This window comes from Trypanosoma theileri (assembly GCF_002087225.1).
Source record: "Trypanosoma theileri isolate Edinburgh chromosome Unknown TM35_Tth_33_V1, whole genome shotgun sequence".
Classification (NCBI taxonomy): Eukaryota; Euglenozoa; class Kinetoplastea; order Trypanosomatida; family Trypanosomatidae; genus Trypanosoma; species Trypanosoma theileri.
In genome coordinates this window covers 200,984-217,159 of record NW_021639875.1, presented here as the reverse complement: position 1 = coordinate 217,159, position 16,176 = coordinate 200,984, and the positions used below count along the sequence as shown (strand labels likewise).

At 42.8% G+C, this 16,176-nt stretch overlaps 3 protein-coding genes across 3 annotated transcripts; all 3 read left to right on the top strand.

Moving 5' to 3' along the window:
* Positions 1-295: 295 nt before the first annotated feature.
* Positions 296-793, top strand: TM35_000331880 (cytochrome c oxidase VII; the record flags this gene model as incomplete). The annotated part of the gene is made up of 1 exon (XM_029028944.1): positions 296-793. One exon carries the CDS (start codon positions 296-298, stop codon positions 791-793), a length of 498 nt encoding a protein of 165 aa, XP_028879797.1.
* A 1,296-nt stretch (positions 794-2,089) lies between these two features.
* Positions 2,090-3,592, top strand: TM35_000331870 (aldehyde dehydrogenase, mitochondrial precursor; the record flags this gene model as incomplete). The annotated part of the gene is made up of 1 exon (XM_029028943.1): positions 2,090-3,592. The coding sequence occupies one exon, from the start codon at positions 2,090-2,092 to the stop codon at positions 3,590-3,592; it is 1,503 nt and encodes a 500-aa protein (XP_028879796.1).
* Positions 3,593-11,676: 8,084 nt separating this feature from the next.
* Positions 11,677-13,656, top strand: TM35_000331860 (putative surface protease GP63; the record flags this gene model as incomplete). Its single annotated transcript, XM_029028942.1, has 1 exon — positions 11,677-13,656. The coding sequence occupies one exon, from the start codon at positions 11,677-11,679 to the stop codon at positions 13,654-13,656; it is 1,980 nt and encodes a 659-aa protein (XP_028879795.1).
* Between the last annotated feature and the right edge of the window lie 2,520 nt (positions 13,657-16,176).

The following is a 16,176-nucleotide window of genomic DNA, read 5'->3' as shown; positions in this document are numbered from 1 at the left end:
TATATATATATATATATATATATATATATATATATATATATATTGGTGATCCATTCAAAATGGTTTTTCATTCATTCCCTTTTTTTTTCCTTTTTTTATGAATCCATTTCTCCTCAAATGCTTATAGTATTAGGCCCTGCTGCTATCTCTACCGTGCAAGAAAGAGAAAAAAAATAAACGGACAGATTAAAACGAAAAAAAGAAAAAAAGAAAAGTATACTTTAAAGCGTCTAACAAACATATTTATATTTATTTATTTACATAAAGAAAAAAAAGAAGAAGAAAAGAAAAAAAAATGCCACGTCCATTTGGTGCTTGGGCTCCCGCCACAACCCTCGCAGAGTTCCGCTCTCGAGTGCCAAACATGAGTTCCTTCTCATTCCGCTCCGTTCTGAATGTACGCCGGGAGGTTTATTATCATCCAGAGGCCCTCGCCCACTTTAAAGATCCCCAACAATATAAAGATGCCGTGGACACCGTTGTCGCTATGCGAGTCTCGGATAAATTCTTTGGTGAGGGAAATAAACTGCCACGCTATGCGGCGATTAAAGTGGCAGGCGCATTGGCGGTGCTTGGCAGTGCCATCTTCTCTGTTCTCCGCTATTACTATTGTGTCTACACACCGGCGAATAACCCGACCTGGCGTAAGGTGGTGAATAAGGAGTGGGAGGAGGCCATTAACAACTCCCCGTGGGATCACATGTCCCACGTCTGGCAGTACAGTGATCAGTACGCCACAGTAATTGGTGAGGCCTCCTCCTCTGGCAGACACAAGTTCTACATTCCGGCTTAATAAACAGAAAAGAAGAAGGAAAGAAAGAAAGAAAGAAAGAAAGAAGAAAAGAGAGAGAAGAATAGGGCCGAGTAATTGTAGAGAGAGAGATGATATATATTTATGGAAGAGAGAAATGTGATTTGTATCAGGTGGTATGATAGTAGTGGAAGGGAAATAGCAGAAGTACTAGTAATACCAGCGAGAAGAGAAAGAGAAAACATTACCCCTTATCTGTCTACCACCAGATCTTTTTTTTTTTGTGTTTGTTTGTTTGTTTTCTTGTATTTCTACTCCCTGGAGAGTACACGGGGAAAGGTGAAAATAGGTGTGGGAACACTCTTCCGTCCTTTTTTTTTCCCTTCTTTTCCTTTTTTTTTCTTGCGCTCCTATTATACGAAATAAGCGAGATAAAGGGGGGAGAAGGGAAAAAGAAAGCGATAAACACACTGAATTTGCCCTTTTCACTCTATCCGTTCCTTAATTTCTTATTATCCCATATTACCATTTTTTTCTTTTTTGTGTGTGTTTTTATTATTATTATTATTATTATTATTATTATTATATTATCTTACAGCTATGCCTGTAGGGTACATATGTATGTGAATCGTTGTTTTTTTTTTTTCCGTTGTGCATGGAAATGAGTTTATTTCTGAATTCTTAGAGCTTTCAGTTAATTGTTAAATGATATTTACGCAAATGAGAGAAAAAAAAAGAAAAAAAAAATAATAAAGGAGAATACGTATGGTAGTAGGAGCAATATGGGTCAAGGGGGAACTATTCGCGCTATGTAGTATTAGGAAAACCATTTGCGTTTAGGACTGATTCTTGTTTTTTTGAAAAATACAATGAGTCATTTATTTATTTAGCGAAATAGATTCCTTTTTTTTATTATTTGCAAGGGAATAAGAAGAGGGAGAGGAGGAGGAAGAAGATATTATCTTTATACTGCCTCAAGGCAGGAGTTTAGCTCCTTTTTTTTTCTGTTGTTATTCTCATTTTTTTAAAAAAATGCGGGGGAATATATCTCTCTCTTTTACTCTTTTGCTATCACGAGAAGGGAGAGAGGGAGAGAGGGAGAGAGAGAAAGAAAGGTATATACGTACATTGAAGGCAGAGGGATCTGAGTTAAAGTGGTTGGAAGAAAAAAAAAAAAAAAGAAAGGGAAACCCTGTGCCATTATTTTCTTCGTTTTTGTTTTATCATTATCATTGATGGTTACCACATATGAACTTGAATCTCTACTGTTATTTTCATTTAATTCCATGACATGTTTGTTTTTTTCTTTCTTTTTTATATATCAGGTAAAACAGACACATGTTCCGCGCTACCACAAAGTTCTTTACCAACAAACCGCCTGTTATTAAGCGCTTGCAAGACAAGTTACTTATCAACGGCAGATTTGTACCTGCGGTTTCGGGAAAAACATTTGATGTGGTGAATCCAGCAACGGAGGAGGTTTGTGCACACGTGGCGGAGGCGGCGGAGGCGGATGTAGATATCGCCGTTACTGCAGCCCGCAAGGCATTTAATGAATACCGCACCACAGATGGAGCCTACCGTCGTGCTCTCATGCTTAAACTCGCTGATGCTATTCACCGACATCGTGAAGAACTTGCGGCTATTGAATGTCTTGATAATGGTAAACCCTATACGGTAGCCCTTAATGTTGATTTAATGTTGGTGGAGGAATGTTTCCGCTACTACGCTGGATGGGCAGATAAGGTCTGTGGTCAAGTTCTCCCTGTTTCTGGAAAGAACTTTGCCTTCTTAAAGCGTGAGCCTGTGGGTGTGTGTGGACAAATTATCCCTTGGAACTTCCCACTCCTAATGGCAGCATGGAAACTCGCACCAGCGTTGGCAATGGGTAATGCTGTTGTACTTAAACCCGCTGAGCAAACCCCACTGGGGGCACTGCGTCTCGGTGAACTCGCCATGGAAGCCGGTTATCCAGCAGGTGTGTTAAATATTCTCCCAGGCTACGGGGCAACCGCCGGGGCACGACTGGCACTTCACCAGGATGTGGATAAAATTGCCTTTACAGGATCTACTGTTGTGGGGCATCAAATTATGCGAATGGCGGCGGAGAGTAACTTAAAGCGGGTAACACTGGAGTTGGGTGGAAAATCACCACTTATTGTCTTTGAAGATGCCGATCTTGATGCTGCCGCCGATGTAGCATCGCATGGTATTTACTTTAATATGGGACAAGTCTGCACAGCATCATCCCGGATATTTGTTCATGAGAGTGTACATGATGCATTTCTGGCGAAACTTCGGGTGTTGGCAGAGTCCCGCCGCATTGGTCCTGGTAATGATCCTGCTAATGATCTTGGACCACTTATCTCTGCAAGGCAACATCAACGTGTCCTTGAATACATTGAAAAGGGTAAGAAAGAAGGAGGTATTGTGGTAACAGGTGGAGAACGGTGTGCTGGGCGTGGATACTTTGTGAAACCCACCGTATTTGCAGGGGTAAATGATAACATGACGATTGTACGTGAGGAGATCTTTGGTCCTGTGGTATGTGTAATAAAATTTAAAACGATGGATGAGGTTATTGAACGCGCTAACAACACAACATATGGACTCGCTGCTGGTATTTGCACGCCTGATATTGAAAAGATTATGTACTGCTCCTCATTTTTGAAAGCTGGTACAGTGTGGGTAAATTGCTGGAATTGCTTTGATGCTTCTATGCCATTTGGTGGATTTAAACAAAGTGGTATTGGTAGGGAATTGGGTGATCAAGCTCTTCAGCATTATACAGAGACCAAGTCTGTCTTCATGGCACTAAAAGGTCCTTTGGTGAAGAACTAACTTCACCAATTTTTTTTTTTTTTTTACAGCTTTTAATTCTTTCTTTTTTTTTTGAGTTTGGGTTGTCAGTGCTAGCGTGTTTTACAGTGTTTTTAATTCTTTCTTTTTTTTTGCGTTTGGGTTGTCAATGAAAGCGTATCCGATTTCTAAAAAAAAAAAACTGATGAAAGGGAATATCTATGTGGAATTTAAGCATATAATATATTGATGAACGTTGCGTTTGGTTATTTGTAATTGTTATTATTATTATTATTCCTGGGAATATCATTAATAATTATTTTCTTTACTAAAGGAGATGTAGAAACTACCATTAAACAAAAATAACATTTTCCTTTTCTTCTCTTTGATTATTCTTCTTTGTGAAGGGCATGCAATCTTGATACAATTGAAATAGTCTCAAATCAAGTTTTCAATGAAAAGCTCTATTTTCAGGTAACCTTAAAAAACCACTAATAATAAAGAGAAGACTTAAACTCTAAACAGAATCCTTTATTATTATTATTATTATTTTGAGGGCAACTTCGTTAACTCCAAATAACACCAAAAAAAAAAAAAACAAATTCTGTAATCTATTTTGGGGGGAGAAAATTATTATTATTATAAACATTATCCGAATAAGGCGAGGGGTTATCATTTAAAGAAAAAAATAGCGGTTGTGCTCTCACGATGAGAGGAGTCATCGGGGCGTGTAGCTCAGTGGTAGAGCGCCTGTTTTGCATACAGGAGGCCTAGGGTTCAATCCCCTACTCGTCCATCTTTTTCAACCTGGATGAAAATTTTTAAATTGAGTTGTTGATTCTCTTTTGAATTCAGCACCTTTACGGTCTACTCCAACTTCAGCTGCTTACAGTCCTCATACTTCTGGAAGAGAAGAATCTTGGGGTTCGTGAAGCTGTGGATGGGACCTCTGTGATGAGGGATGTGGAGAGTTAAATGCGTATCCGCGTAGGAGAGCTGAAGGGTATCCCACTGCCTCCTCCCTCGAATTACTACGTACAAGGCGTGTGTGTGTGTCTGACCAATCCAAAGTAATACAGTCGCATTCATGAAGGTTGTTTGTTTTTCTTTTTTAAAAGTGAGTGGAGTAAATTAATCATTTTTTTCTCTTTCGACAGCAGCATGTCGACGCTGTTGTTGCTGCTGTGGAAAATATACCACGTCCTCCATATGCACTTTTGCTTCTCGCAATTTGTTTATTTTTTTTTTTTTGTTTTGTGCTATGGGCTTCAGTGTTACATGCTTACGGTAAAGTGTTTTAAGGTTGTGGAGTAGAAATAATGGATGCTCTTGTTTTTTGGCTTCGCGTAATAAATGACAGTTCCTTGCATTTCCCTTGTAGTGTTTGTCTGCTGGTGTTCAGGACAGTTTGGCTTTACATTTCGCGGTGTTGCATTTTTGTTTGTTTTTACTTCCCACTTGGGGTCGCCAGCTCTTGGGTGCAAGGGCGTGTGAGGAGTCCCAGGTGATGCTTTGCTGAACGTGTGCCGCCGTGGGGTTTTGCAGAGGAATATGTTGAATGTTTTCTGGAGACCAGGTTAATACCAAACTGCTGCTGGCCGTCTTGTTGAAGGTATGGAGGTTATGTTGTGATCGATGTTTCTTCAAAGACAGGCGTGTAAAGAGGGTGTGGCTCTTGTAAAGTGACCGTTGGGAACCACTATGCCGTTGGGTATTAGACCCTCTTGTGGAAGTTGTAAACAACTCTCCTCTCATAACTCTTGTCGTCTTTGTTGTTGATGGTGAATGATTGATTTTGTCGTGTACTTCTGAGGTGTTTTGAATCTGACATTGGGGGAGTGTAGGTGGATGATTATTTGGTTTGTCTTTGCTCTTCTTCTTAGTTCTGTGTTGTGCCCTTTTGCGGATCTCGAGTTGAAATACCGGTGAGCCCAAAGGCTTACATGCGTATCGACATCATATAATTGCCATGTTCAGGGAGAAAGGGCTCTTTTTTCTACTGTAATGACAGAGTAGTACTTCTAATGGGGTGTTGTTGTTGCTTGCTTGTGGACCTTGGAGTGATGAGTCCTCATGCAGACAATTGTTGCAGAGGGTCTGTACTTGAATTTAAAGAAGGGTGATGGTTGCTGTACATGAACTGAGTCTTGCAACTGCATACCATGCACTACGATACTCTCTTTTCTTATTTTCTTTTTCTTTCTTTTCTTGTTTCTTGTAGATTGACTGTTTAAAAACCACAAGGCAAGCATACCTATATATCCATTATACACGACTGTAAGACAATGACCCGACAGATGCACGTCTCACTGCTTCTCCTGCTGCTGTTGTTTCTATTTGTACAGTTGTGCAGCACGAGTGGAATCCTCGCCGAGCCGTCGACTGGAGGAGTTGTGTTGGAGTTGCCCCGCAAGGGAGAGAGCGCATCGCAGGCGTACACCGTCGCAGTGGAGGACCGAAAGTTTATCCGCATAAATGCCTCAACACTGGACTTGGAAAAAGGCAAGTACTGCACTGTGGTCGGAGAATCGATCCCAAATTTCAAGGGAGAAAAACATGATTGCGAAGACCATGATCTTTTTACCGATGAGATGATCTCCTCATTTGTCCAGACCATTATTCCTGCTGCCATTAAACTACACGCGGATCGTCTGCTCGTTGATCCTGTGGAAGGTCCGTTGAAGGTTCCTGAGTTTAATGAGACGAATATTTGCAATAACTTTTCTGTTCCTAAGGAACACCATTCTGACGGTGTCAATAATACTGACATGGTACTCTATGTGGCTGCCAAACCTGTGGAAAACATTCATGAAGTATGCGCCAGAAATAATGCTGGCCGACCGATTGCCGGAGCGTTAAACATCCGTTCTTTCTATTTGGAGAAGTCGCAACGGTATTATGTTCGTATTTTGGCACATGATATTGCGCATGTACTTGGATTTGACTATAATGTGTTTAAGAACTACAGTATGGTGCTTGAGAAGGACTTTACCGATGGAAAAAAGCGCGTGCTGGTGAACTCAAGCAAAACGAAGGAGAAGGTACAGGAACACTATGGTTGCAATACATCTCAGGGCATGGAATTGGAGTACAACAAAGAATGGAAATGGGAAAAAGAAGGAAAGGTTTCATCGCACTGGAACTATCGTGTTGCAAAGGATGATCTGATGTCATCTCGGTATAACTTTGGCGGCATGTACTACACTGCCTTGACGATGTCTGTGTTTGAAGACCTCAAGTATTATTCTGTTAATTGGGATAGGGCGGAGCCGATGACCTGGGGCAACAATTCCGATTGTGATTTGCTTGATAATAATTTCCAAAAAGATACATTCGTTGAAAAATATCCCAAAATGTTTTGCAAAACTGGAGGTTCGTACACATGCACAACTGATCGAAGAGCACTTGGGAGCTGTGACCTGGGTGAACACTACCCTGACTCTACTGGCAAAAGTTATATCGATGCTGCTTTTGTGAGAGGTGAGTTGTATAATTCAGGTACCAGTGGAAGTACGTTATGCTATTCTGAAAATACATCCGAAGAGGAAGGGTCGGTCTTTGGCAATGATTCATTCTGTTTGGATACAGAAGAATACAAAAGAAGTGTTGGAACAGATAAATTCCCTTTCACTGGTGTGTGTGCACGAGTGAAGTGCGAGGGTAATGAAGTGGAAGTGATGTACGCTGGCAACGAGGCATGGCATAAATGCCCCGAAAACACTACACTGGATGTTTCATCGACCTCATTCGTAGGCAAGAAAATCACATGTCCCAAGTACAGTGAGGTGTGCACCGTCGCCCCTAACGGCAGCAGTCTCCGCCCGATGGTTTACCCGTCATGGAATGAAGAAACTACCACGGATACGAACACTGGAAAAGAAGAATCCACTGAAAATCAAAATGAGACAGTTGGTGCAGAAAGTGGGAGTACCAACAATAATTCTGACAGCAGCGGGCCCTCGCAGGGTGGGACAAACGTTGACGTTCCGTCGACGACTGAGGGAAATATAAACAAGGATAATGTTACATCTTCCCAAGGGGGAGGGAACAATTCGATTCATGTGGGTATGGATGGTACTCCTGCTGCAGCCTGTGTTCTCCACGCTCTATTTCTGCTGATGGCTGCTGCTGCTGCTTTGGCTGTGCCTCTGTGAAGCACCCTCAAGGTGCGGACCCAGACGGCAAGGTCAAGGGGCGTCGCCTCGCCTCTATTCTGATGGTGATACGCTCTCTGGGCTTTCCATTATACTAAATTTCATAAAGGTTAACATTTGCTATATGATTTTGCTTGTCAATGCACACATTGGATACATCTGTATGCATGGTGCTGCAGTTTCTTTTTATTTGGAAAAAATATTTATAAGGTATAAAGTTTTGAGGACAAATTTTGATTTGGATAATGAATGGAAAAAACATCTTTTTTTTTCTTGGCAAGTGACGTGGGGCTACATCTGTAGTTGCCATGGAGATTGGAAATTTTTTTTTTTTACAATAATTTCTTTTTATATATATGCACAGTTTCGGCATTGCGCGATAGGCTTCATTTCTGATTTTATGCGGAGGAGGGGCTGAGTGAAATGTTTTAATGGGTGGAAAAAACTAATGCGTAAAAAGGGAACTCTCTACTTTTTTGCCATCGTATGATGTGTATTGGTTGATTACGTTTTATTTTTAAAACGTGCAGTTGGTCAACATCATCTTCTACAAACGATAAGAACCTTTTGTTTTCTTTTTTTTTATTTCCCTTGTAGAAAGAAAAAAAAAAAAACAAAAAAAAGCCAAAATGGATGCCTCCCTGCGTCTATAAATTGATCACAAAGCTCCTTTCAGAATAGCAATTGCTGTTCTTGCTCGAAAGGACACTGTGTGTAGTGCGTTGTTTGCCCTTAGAACAACCACCCCAATGGTGGCATGACTCTGTGTGCACTCTTGCTGTGCGGCACAGTGCCGTCCGCGTGCTGCGAGTGACTTTGGCCTGCAGGGGTCGCTGGGGCGGTATCTGAAACGGAAGCTGCCTCGTTGCGTTGCTGGTGTGCTGGTGTGTCTGTGGATTATTAGTTTGGTTGCTGCACCAGCAAAGGTGGACCTTGGGAGTGGGGAAGTGTATACTCTGGCGGGGTTTCTGTGATCTCGGCCATATTTTATTGCAGTGCCAGGTTCCAGTACCCCGTATTCTTGGAGAAGGTAAGAGGCTTGCTCCTTACAAAACCCTTATTGATGATAATGTGATTTTTATTGCCTTCTTGGTGAGACGAAACTTTATCACGCTGAAGTGTCAAGTTTCACAATTGTTGGTTATCGACGTCATTAATAAAGGTGATGTTTACTTGAAATAAAAAGAAACACCAGCGAGATTCATCGCCACCACCACCACCACCGGAGCGTGGGGACGATGACAGGTTTCAATGGGGAGTTTGCCAATAGTTCTACGTCCACTTAGCCTCCTTTTCCATCCACCGCGGCGGAAAATTCCATGATGAACAAGGAATGCTAACAAAAAGGAAATCCCCCAAATACCCCCAGAGGAAAGCGGTGAAAACAAGAGACCTTCTGGCATTAGTTTGCCCAACATGCAACTGTGAGTGTGTAATAAGTGAATCAGGACTAATTCTGCAGCGCATATCATAACACGGGTATCAACCTACTCGCTTGCACACCGGCAAACGCGGTGAATGCAAAGAAACGGTACTGCATCTTTTGAGTTGTACCACCCTTCATCCAATGCGAGTACAATTTGAGATAATTGATGTACCTCTGATAGGATTATATTTTTCCAAAAATGTGCTCCGGCTTCTTTCTTATGGCTGTAGAGTAGAAATATATTACACCCCAGTCTTCTCACTCCCCACAAAGAAAAAGAAAAAAAAACCACATCATTTTCATCGTCCCTTGTATGAACTAATAACGCCTAGTTTTTGTTATTTGGAGCGGTGTATAAAAGAAGAAGATGCCTTGAATTACTTTTGTTACTTATTGGGAATTATGATAAATATCTCTCGACGTCTGAACCCATTAGGTTCTCTGCCAATTGAGGTCGTTATCAGCTCTGATATAGCTGAACTGCGGTGATGGGATGACGCCTTTGTGATGGTGTGTAAATCCGAAAAAGAAGAAGAAAACCAAAAACAACAACACGTACATACACACAATATACATAACGAAAACGCATTGTTTTTGTGTGGCCATTGGCGTGGGTGATCTAGTGGTTATGATGTCTGCTTTACACGCAGAAGGTCGCGGGTTCGAACCCCGCCCCGCGTATTCCTTTTTTTCATCCACTCCGGATTGAATACCTTATTCACCTATACTCTCCAGAAGAGCTAAACAACATCCACATTCCTACCCTTCACTGCCGTCCATTCCAGTGACCGATACGGAATTCATCCCCATTACAGCAGCAGAACTGGAACGGGCACAACGTCTCCTTCCTAAAGGGAGGGCCGCAGGTCCGGATGGTATCTACAGTGTGGCACTCCAACACTTGGGACCTCGAGCCAAAGGGGAGACTCTTGCCCTCTTCAAGGCGAGCCTCCGAACTGGTATAGTTCCAGTTTCTTGGAAAGTAGACATCATTGTACCACTCCTTAAGCCCGGGAAGAAAGCCACAGATCTAGATTTGTCCAGACCAGTTACACTCACTAGCTGTCTGTCCAAATTAATGGAGCGGATCATTGCAGCCCGCATTGGAGATGTTATTGAAATTAAACTGACCCCGCAACAATCTGGATTCAGGCCTCTCCACTCCACATTAGGTCAACTATTGCACCTACGCGCAGCCCTCACGAGACCCACCCCTGATTCGCGTACAAGTGCAGTATTCGTAGATCACGCCAAAGCCTTCGATACTGTAGACCGTGATCGAATAGTTAGTGCGATGCGAGAGATGGAACTCCCACCACACAACATTTGATGGTCAGCATCTTTCCTGAAAGGACAACAAGCCAAAGTACGAGTAAACAGTAAATCCTCTCTCCCCTAATGCATTTCCACCGTGGTATAAAACAGTGAACTGTTCTTGCTTCGCTTATGCTCATTACAGTAATGAACACCCTAATCAAACGATTATCGTAGGTTTCTTTATTTTTTCATGGATTTTTTTTTGTTTTGTGCTATGGGCTTCAGTGTTACATGCTTACGGTAAAATGTTTTAAGTTTTTGGAGTAGAAATAATGTATGCTCTTGTTTTTTGGCTTCGCGTAATAAATGACAGTTCCTTGCATTTCCCTTGTAGTGTTTGTCTGCTGGTGTTGAGGACAGTTTAGCTTTGCATTTCGCGGTGTTGCATTTTTGTTTGTTTTTACTTCCCACTTGAGGATGCCAGCTTTTGGGTGCAAGGGCGTGTGAGGAGTCCCAGGTGATGCTTTGCTGAACGTGTGCCGCCGTGGGAGTTTTGCAGAGGAATATGTTGAATGTTTTCTGGGGACCAGGTTGATACCAAACTGCTGCTGGCCGTCTTGTTAAAGGTATGGAGGTTATGTTGTGATCGATGTTTCTTCAAAGACAGGCGTGTAAAGAGGGAGTGGCTCTTGTAAAGTGACCGTTGGGAACCACTATGCCGTTGGGTATTAGACCCTCTTGTGGAAGTTGTAAACAACTCTCCTCTCATAACTCTTGTCGTCTTTGTTGTTGATGGTGAATGATTGATTTTGTCGTGTACTTCTGAGGTGTTTTGAATCTGACATTGGGGGAGTGTAGGTGGATGATTATTTGGTTTGCCTTTGCTCTTCTTCTTAGTTCTGTGTTGTGCCCTTTTGCGGATCTCGAGTTGAAATACCGGTGAGCCCAAAGGCTTACACGCGTGTCGACATCATATAATTGCCATGTTCAGGGAGAAAGGGCTCTTTTTTCTACTGTAATGACAGAGTAGTACTTCTAATGGGGTGTTGTTGTTGCTTGCTTGTGGACCTTGGAGTGATGAGTCCTCATGCAGACAATTGTTGCAGAGGGTCCTGTAATTGACATTACAGAAGGGTGATGGTTGCTGTGCATGAACTGAGTCTTGCAACTGCATATCATGCACTACGATACTCTCTTTTCTTTTTTTTTTCTTTGTTTCTTGTAGATTTACTGTTTAAAAACCACAAAGCAAGCATACCTATATATCTATTATACACGACTGTAAGACAATGACCCGACAGATGCACGTCTCACTGTTTCTCCTGCTGCTGTTGTTTCTATTTGTACAGCTGTGCAGCACGAGTGGAATCCTCGCTGAGTCGTTGACTGGAGTTGTGCTGCAGGTTCCCCGCAATGGAGATGACGCATCGCAGGCGTACACCGTCGCCACAGAGAACCGAAAGTTTATCCGCATTCATGCCTCCTACGAGGACTTGACCAAGGGCAAGTACTGCAGTAAAGTGGGAGAGATGATCCAAAACTTCCAGGGCGAAGATGTCAAGTGTGAAGATGGTAATACTTTTACCGACGAGATGATCTCCAAATATATCAACACCATTATTCCTGCTGCTATTAAACTACACGCGGATCGTCTGCTCGTTGACCCCGTTAGTAGTCCATTGGTTGTTCCTGCGTTTAAAGAGGACAGTGTTTGTAAGAACTTTACTGTTCCTGAGAGTCATCATAAAGAAGGTGTTAGGGATGCTGACATGGTCCTCTATGTGGCTGCCAGAAATTTGAAGGAGTTTGGTGTTATTTGCGCCAAAAATGATGATGGCCGACCAATTGCTGGGGCGATAAATTTTTGTCTATACACGAGGAGGTCGCAACAGTTTTTTGTTCGTAGTGCCGCACACGAGATTGCCCACGCACTTGGATTTGACTATGATGTGTTTGTGAACAATAATATGGTGGCTGAGAGCGCATTTGCCGATGGAAAAAAAAAGCGCATGCTGGTGGTGTCAAAACAAACGAAGGAGAAGGTACAGAAACACTATGGATGCGATACAGCTCAGGGCATGGAATTGGAGTATGAAAAATGGGAAAAAGGAAAGGTTTCATCACACTGGAACTATCGTGTTGCAAAGGATGACCTGATGAGTTCTTCGATTGCTGAGAGCGCCATGTACTACAGCGCCTTGACGATGGCTGTGTTTGATGATCTACCATATTATTCTGCTAATTGGGGCATGGAGGAGTCGATGATCTGGGGCAACAATTCCGGTTGTGATTTGCTTGAGAATAATTTCAACGATACATTCGTTGATGAATATCCCAACATGTTTTGCAAGTTGCTTGGGGGTCCGTACTTTTGCACAAATAATCAACTTGGATTTGGGAACTGTGATTATCAATTTCACTACTATGACTCTGATGGTGAAGTAAATTTTGCCCCTATATTGAGCATTCATATGTATACCTTACACAATTTTCGCATATCTACGATGTGTAACGACCAACCACGGGTCAAGGTGACTCCGTCGATTTTTGCTAACGACTCAGTGTGTTTGAATACACAACACTACAAGGGAACTATTGAATCAAATTTAGGAAATATGTATGGTATATGTGCACGTGTTTCGTGTGATGAGGGTAAAGTGAGGGTGATATACGACGAAAGTGAGGATTGGCAAGAGTGTCCGGAAAACACTTCAATGGATGTGCAACCCTCAGGATTCAGTACCACCATCAGCGTACAGTGTCCCAAGTACAGTGGGGTGTGCATCATCGCCCCTAACGGCAGCAGTCGCCGCCCGATGGTGTACCCGCCAGGGTATGAAGAAACTACCACGGCTCCGAACACTGGAGAAGAAAAATTCAGTGAAAAACCAAATGAGACAGTTGATGCAGAAAGTGAGAGTACCAACAGTAATTCTGGCAGCAGGCCCTCGCAGGGTGGTCAGGGTGCGGACAACACCACTAGCGCCGAGAAGGCTCTAAGTGAAGACGTTGGTGCCTCTTCTTCCTCTTCCTCTTCCTCTTCCTCGTCGTCATCTTCGTCGTCACGATCTCGCCGTAACAGTGAGACAGATGCTGACGTTCCGCCGACGACTGAGGGAAATACAAACAAGGATAATCATACATCTCTGCAAGTGCCAGGGGAGCTTTCGATTCATGTGGGTATGGATGGCACTCCTGCTGCAGCCTGTGTTCTCCACGCTCTATTTCTGCTGATGGCTGCTGCTGCTGCTTTGGCTGTGCCTCTGTGAAGCACCCTCAAGGTGCGGACCCAGACGGCAAGGTCAAGGGGCGTCGCCTCGCCTCTATTCTGATGGTGATACGCTCTCTGGGCTTTCCATTATACTAAATTTCATAAAGGTTAACATTTGCTATATGATTTTGCTTGTCAATGCACACATTAGATACATCTGTATGCATGGTGCTGCAGTTTCTTTTTATTGGGAAAAAATATTTATAAGGTATAAAGTTTTGAGGACGAAATTTTGATTTGGAAAATGAATGGAAAAAAACATCTTTTTTTTCTTGGCAAATGGCATGGGGCTACGTCTGTAGTTGCCATGGGGATTGGAAGTTTTTTTTTTTTTTTTACAATAATTTCTTTTTATATATATGCACAGTTTCGGCATTGCGCGATAGGCTTCATTTCTGATTTTATGCGGAGGAGGGGCTGAGTGAAATGTTTTGATGGGTGGAAAAAAGCTAATGCGTAAAAAGGGAACTCTCTACTTTTTTGCCATCATATGATGTGTATTGGTTGATTACGTTTTATTTTTAAAACCTGCAGTTGGTCAACATCATCTTCTACAAACGATAAGAACCTTTTGTTTTCTTTTTTTATTTTCCCTTGTAGAAAGAAAAAAACAAAAAAAGCCAAAATGGATGCGTCCCTGCGTCTATAAATTGATCACAAAGCTCCTTTCAGAATAGCAATTGCTGTTCTTGCTTGAAAGGACACTGTGTGTAGTGCGTTATTTGCCCTTAGAACAACCACTCCAATGGTGGCATGACTCTGTGTGCACTCTTGCTGTGCGGCACAGTGCCGTCCGCGTGCTGCGAGTGACTTTGGCCTGCGGGGGTCGCTGGGGCGGTATCTGAAAGGGGAACTGTGTCGTTGCGTTGCTGGCGTGCTGGTGTGTCTGTGGATTATTAGTTTGGTTGTTGCGCCAGCAACGGTGGACCTTGGGAGTGGGGAAGTGTATACTCTAGCGGTGTTTCTGTGATCTCAGCCATATCTTATTGTGGTCCCAGGTTCCAGTACCCCGTATTCTTGGAGAGGGTAAGAGGCTTGCTCCTTACAAAACCCTTATTGATGATAATGTGATTTTTACTGCCTTCTTAGTGGGACGAAACTTTTATCACGCTGAAGTGTCAAGTTTCACCATCGCTGGTTATCAACGTCATTAATGAAGGGGATGTTTCCTTGAAATAAAAAGAAACACCAGCGAGATTCATCGCCACCACCACCACTAGAGCGTGGGAACGATGACAGGTGGTTTCAATGGGGAGAGTTTGCCAAAAGTTCTACGTCCACTTGGCCACCTTTTCCATCTACCGCGGCGGGAAATTCCATGATGGACAAGGAATGCCAACAGAAACGAAATCCCCCAAAAAAAACCAGAGGAAAGCGGCGAAAACAAGAGACCTTCCGGCAGTAGTTTGCCCAACATGCAACCGTCAGTGTGTATAAGTGAATCAGGATTAACTCTGCTGCGCATGTTATAACACGGGTATCAACCTACTCGCCTGCACACCGGCAAACGTGGTGGATGCAAAGAAACGGTACTGCATCTTTTGAGTTGTACCACCCTTCATCCAATGCGAGTACAATTTGAGATAATTGATGTACCTCTGATAGGATTATATTTTTCCAAAAATGTGCTCCGGTTTCTTTCTTATGGCTGTAGAGTAGAACTATATTACACCCCACTCTACCTCAAAAAAAGAAAAAAAGAACCCACATCATTTTCATCGTCCCCTGTATGAACTAATAACGTCTGGTTTTTGTTATTTGGAGCGGTGTATAAAAGATGATGCCTTGAATTACTTTTGTTACTTATTGGGAATTATGATAAACATCTCTCGACGTCTGAACCCCTTAGGTTCTCTGCAAATTGAGGTCGATATCAGTTTCAGTTCTGATATAGCTGAACTGCGGTGATGGGATGACGCCTTTGTGATGGTGTGTAAATCCGAAAAAGAAGAAGAAAACTAAAAACAACAACACGTACACACACAATATACATAACGAAAATGCACTGTTTTTGTGTGGCCATTGGCGTGGGTGATCTAGTGGTTATGATGTCTGCTTTACACGCAGAAAGTCGCGGGTTCGAACCCCGCCCCGCGTATTCCTTTTTTTCATCCACTCCGGATTGGATACCTTATTCGCGCCTATACTCTCCAGAAGAGCTAAACAACATCCACATTCCTACCCTTCACTGCCGTCCATTCCAGTGACCGATACGGAATTCATCCCCATTACAGCAGCAGAATAGGAACGGGCACAACGTCTCCTTCCTAAAGGGAGGGCCGCAGGTCCGGATGGTATCTACAGTGTGGCACTCCAACACTTGGGACCTCGAGCCAAAGGGGAGACTCTTGCCCTCTTCAAGGCGAGCCTCCGAACTGGTATAGTTCCAGTTTCTTGGAAAGTAGGTATCATTGTACCACTTCTTAAATCAGGAAAGAAATTAACCGACTTGTTCAGACCAGTTACATTCACTAGCTGTCTGTTCAAATTAATGGAGCGGATCATTGCAGCCCGAATT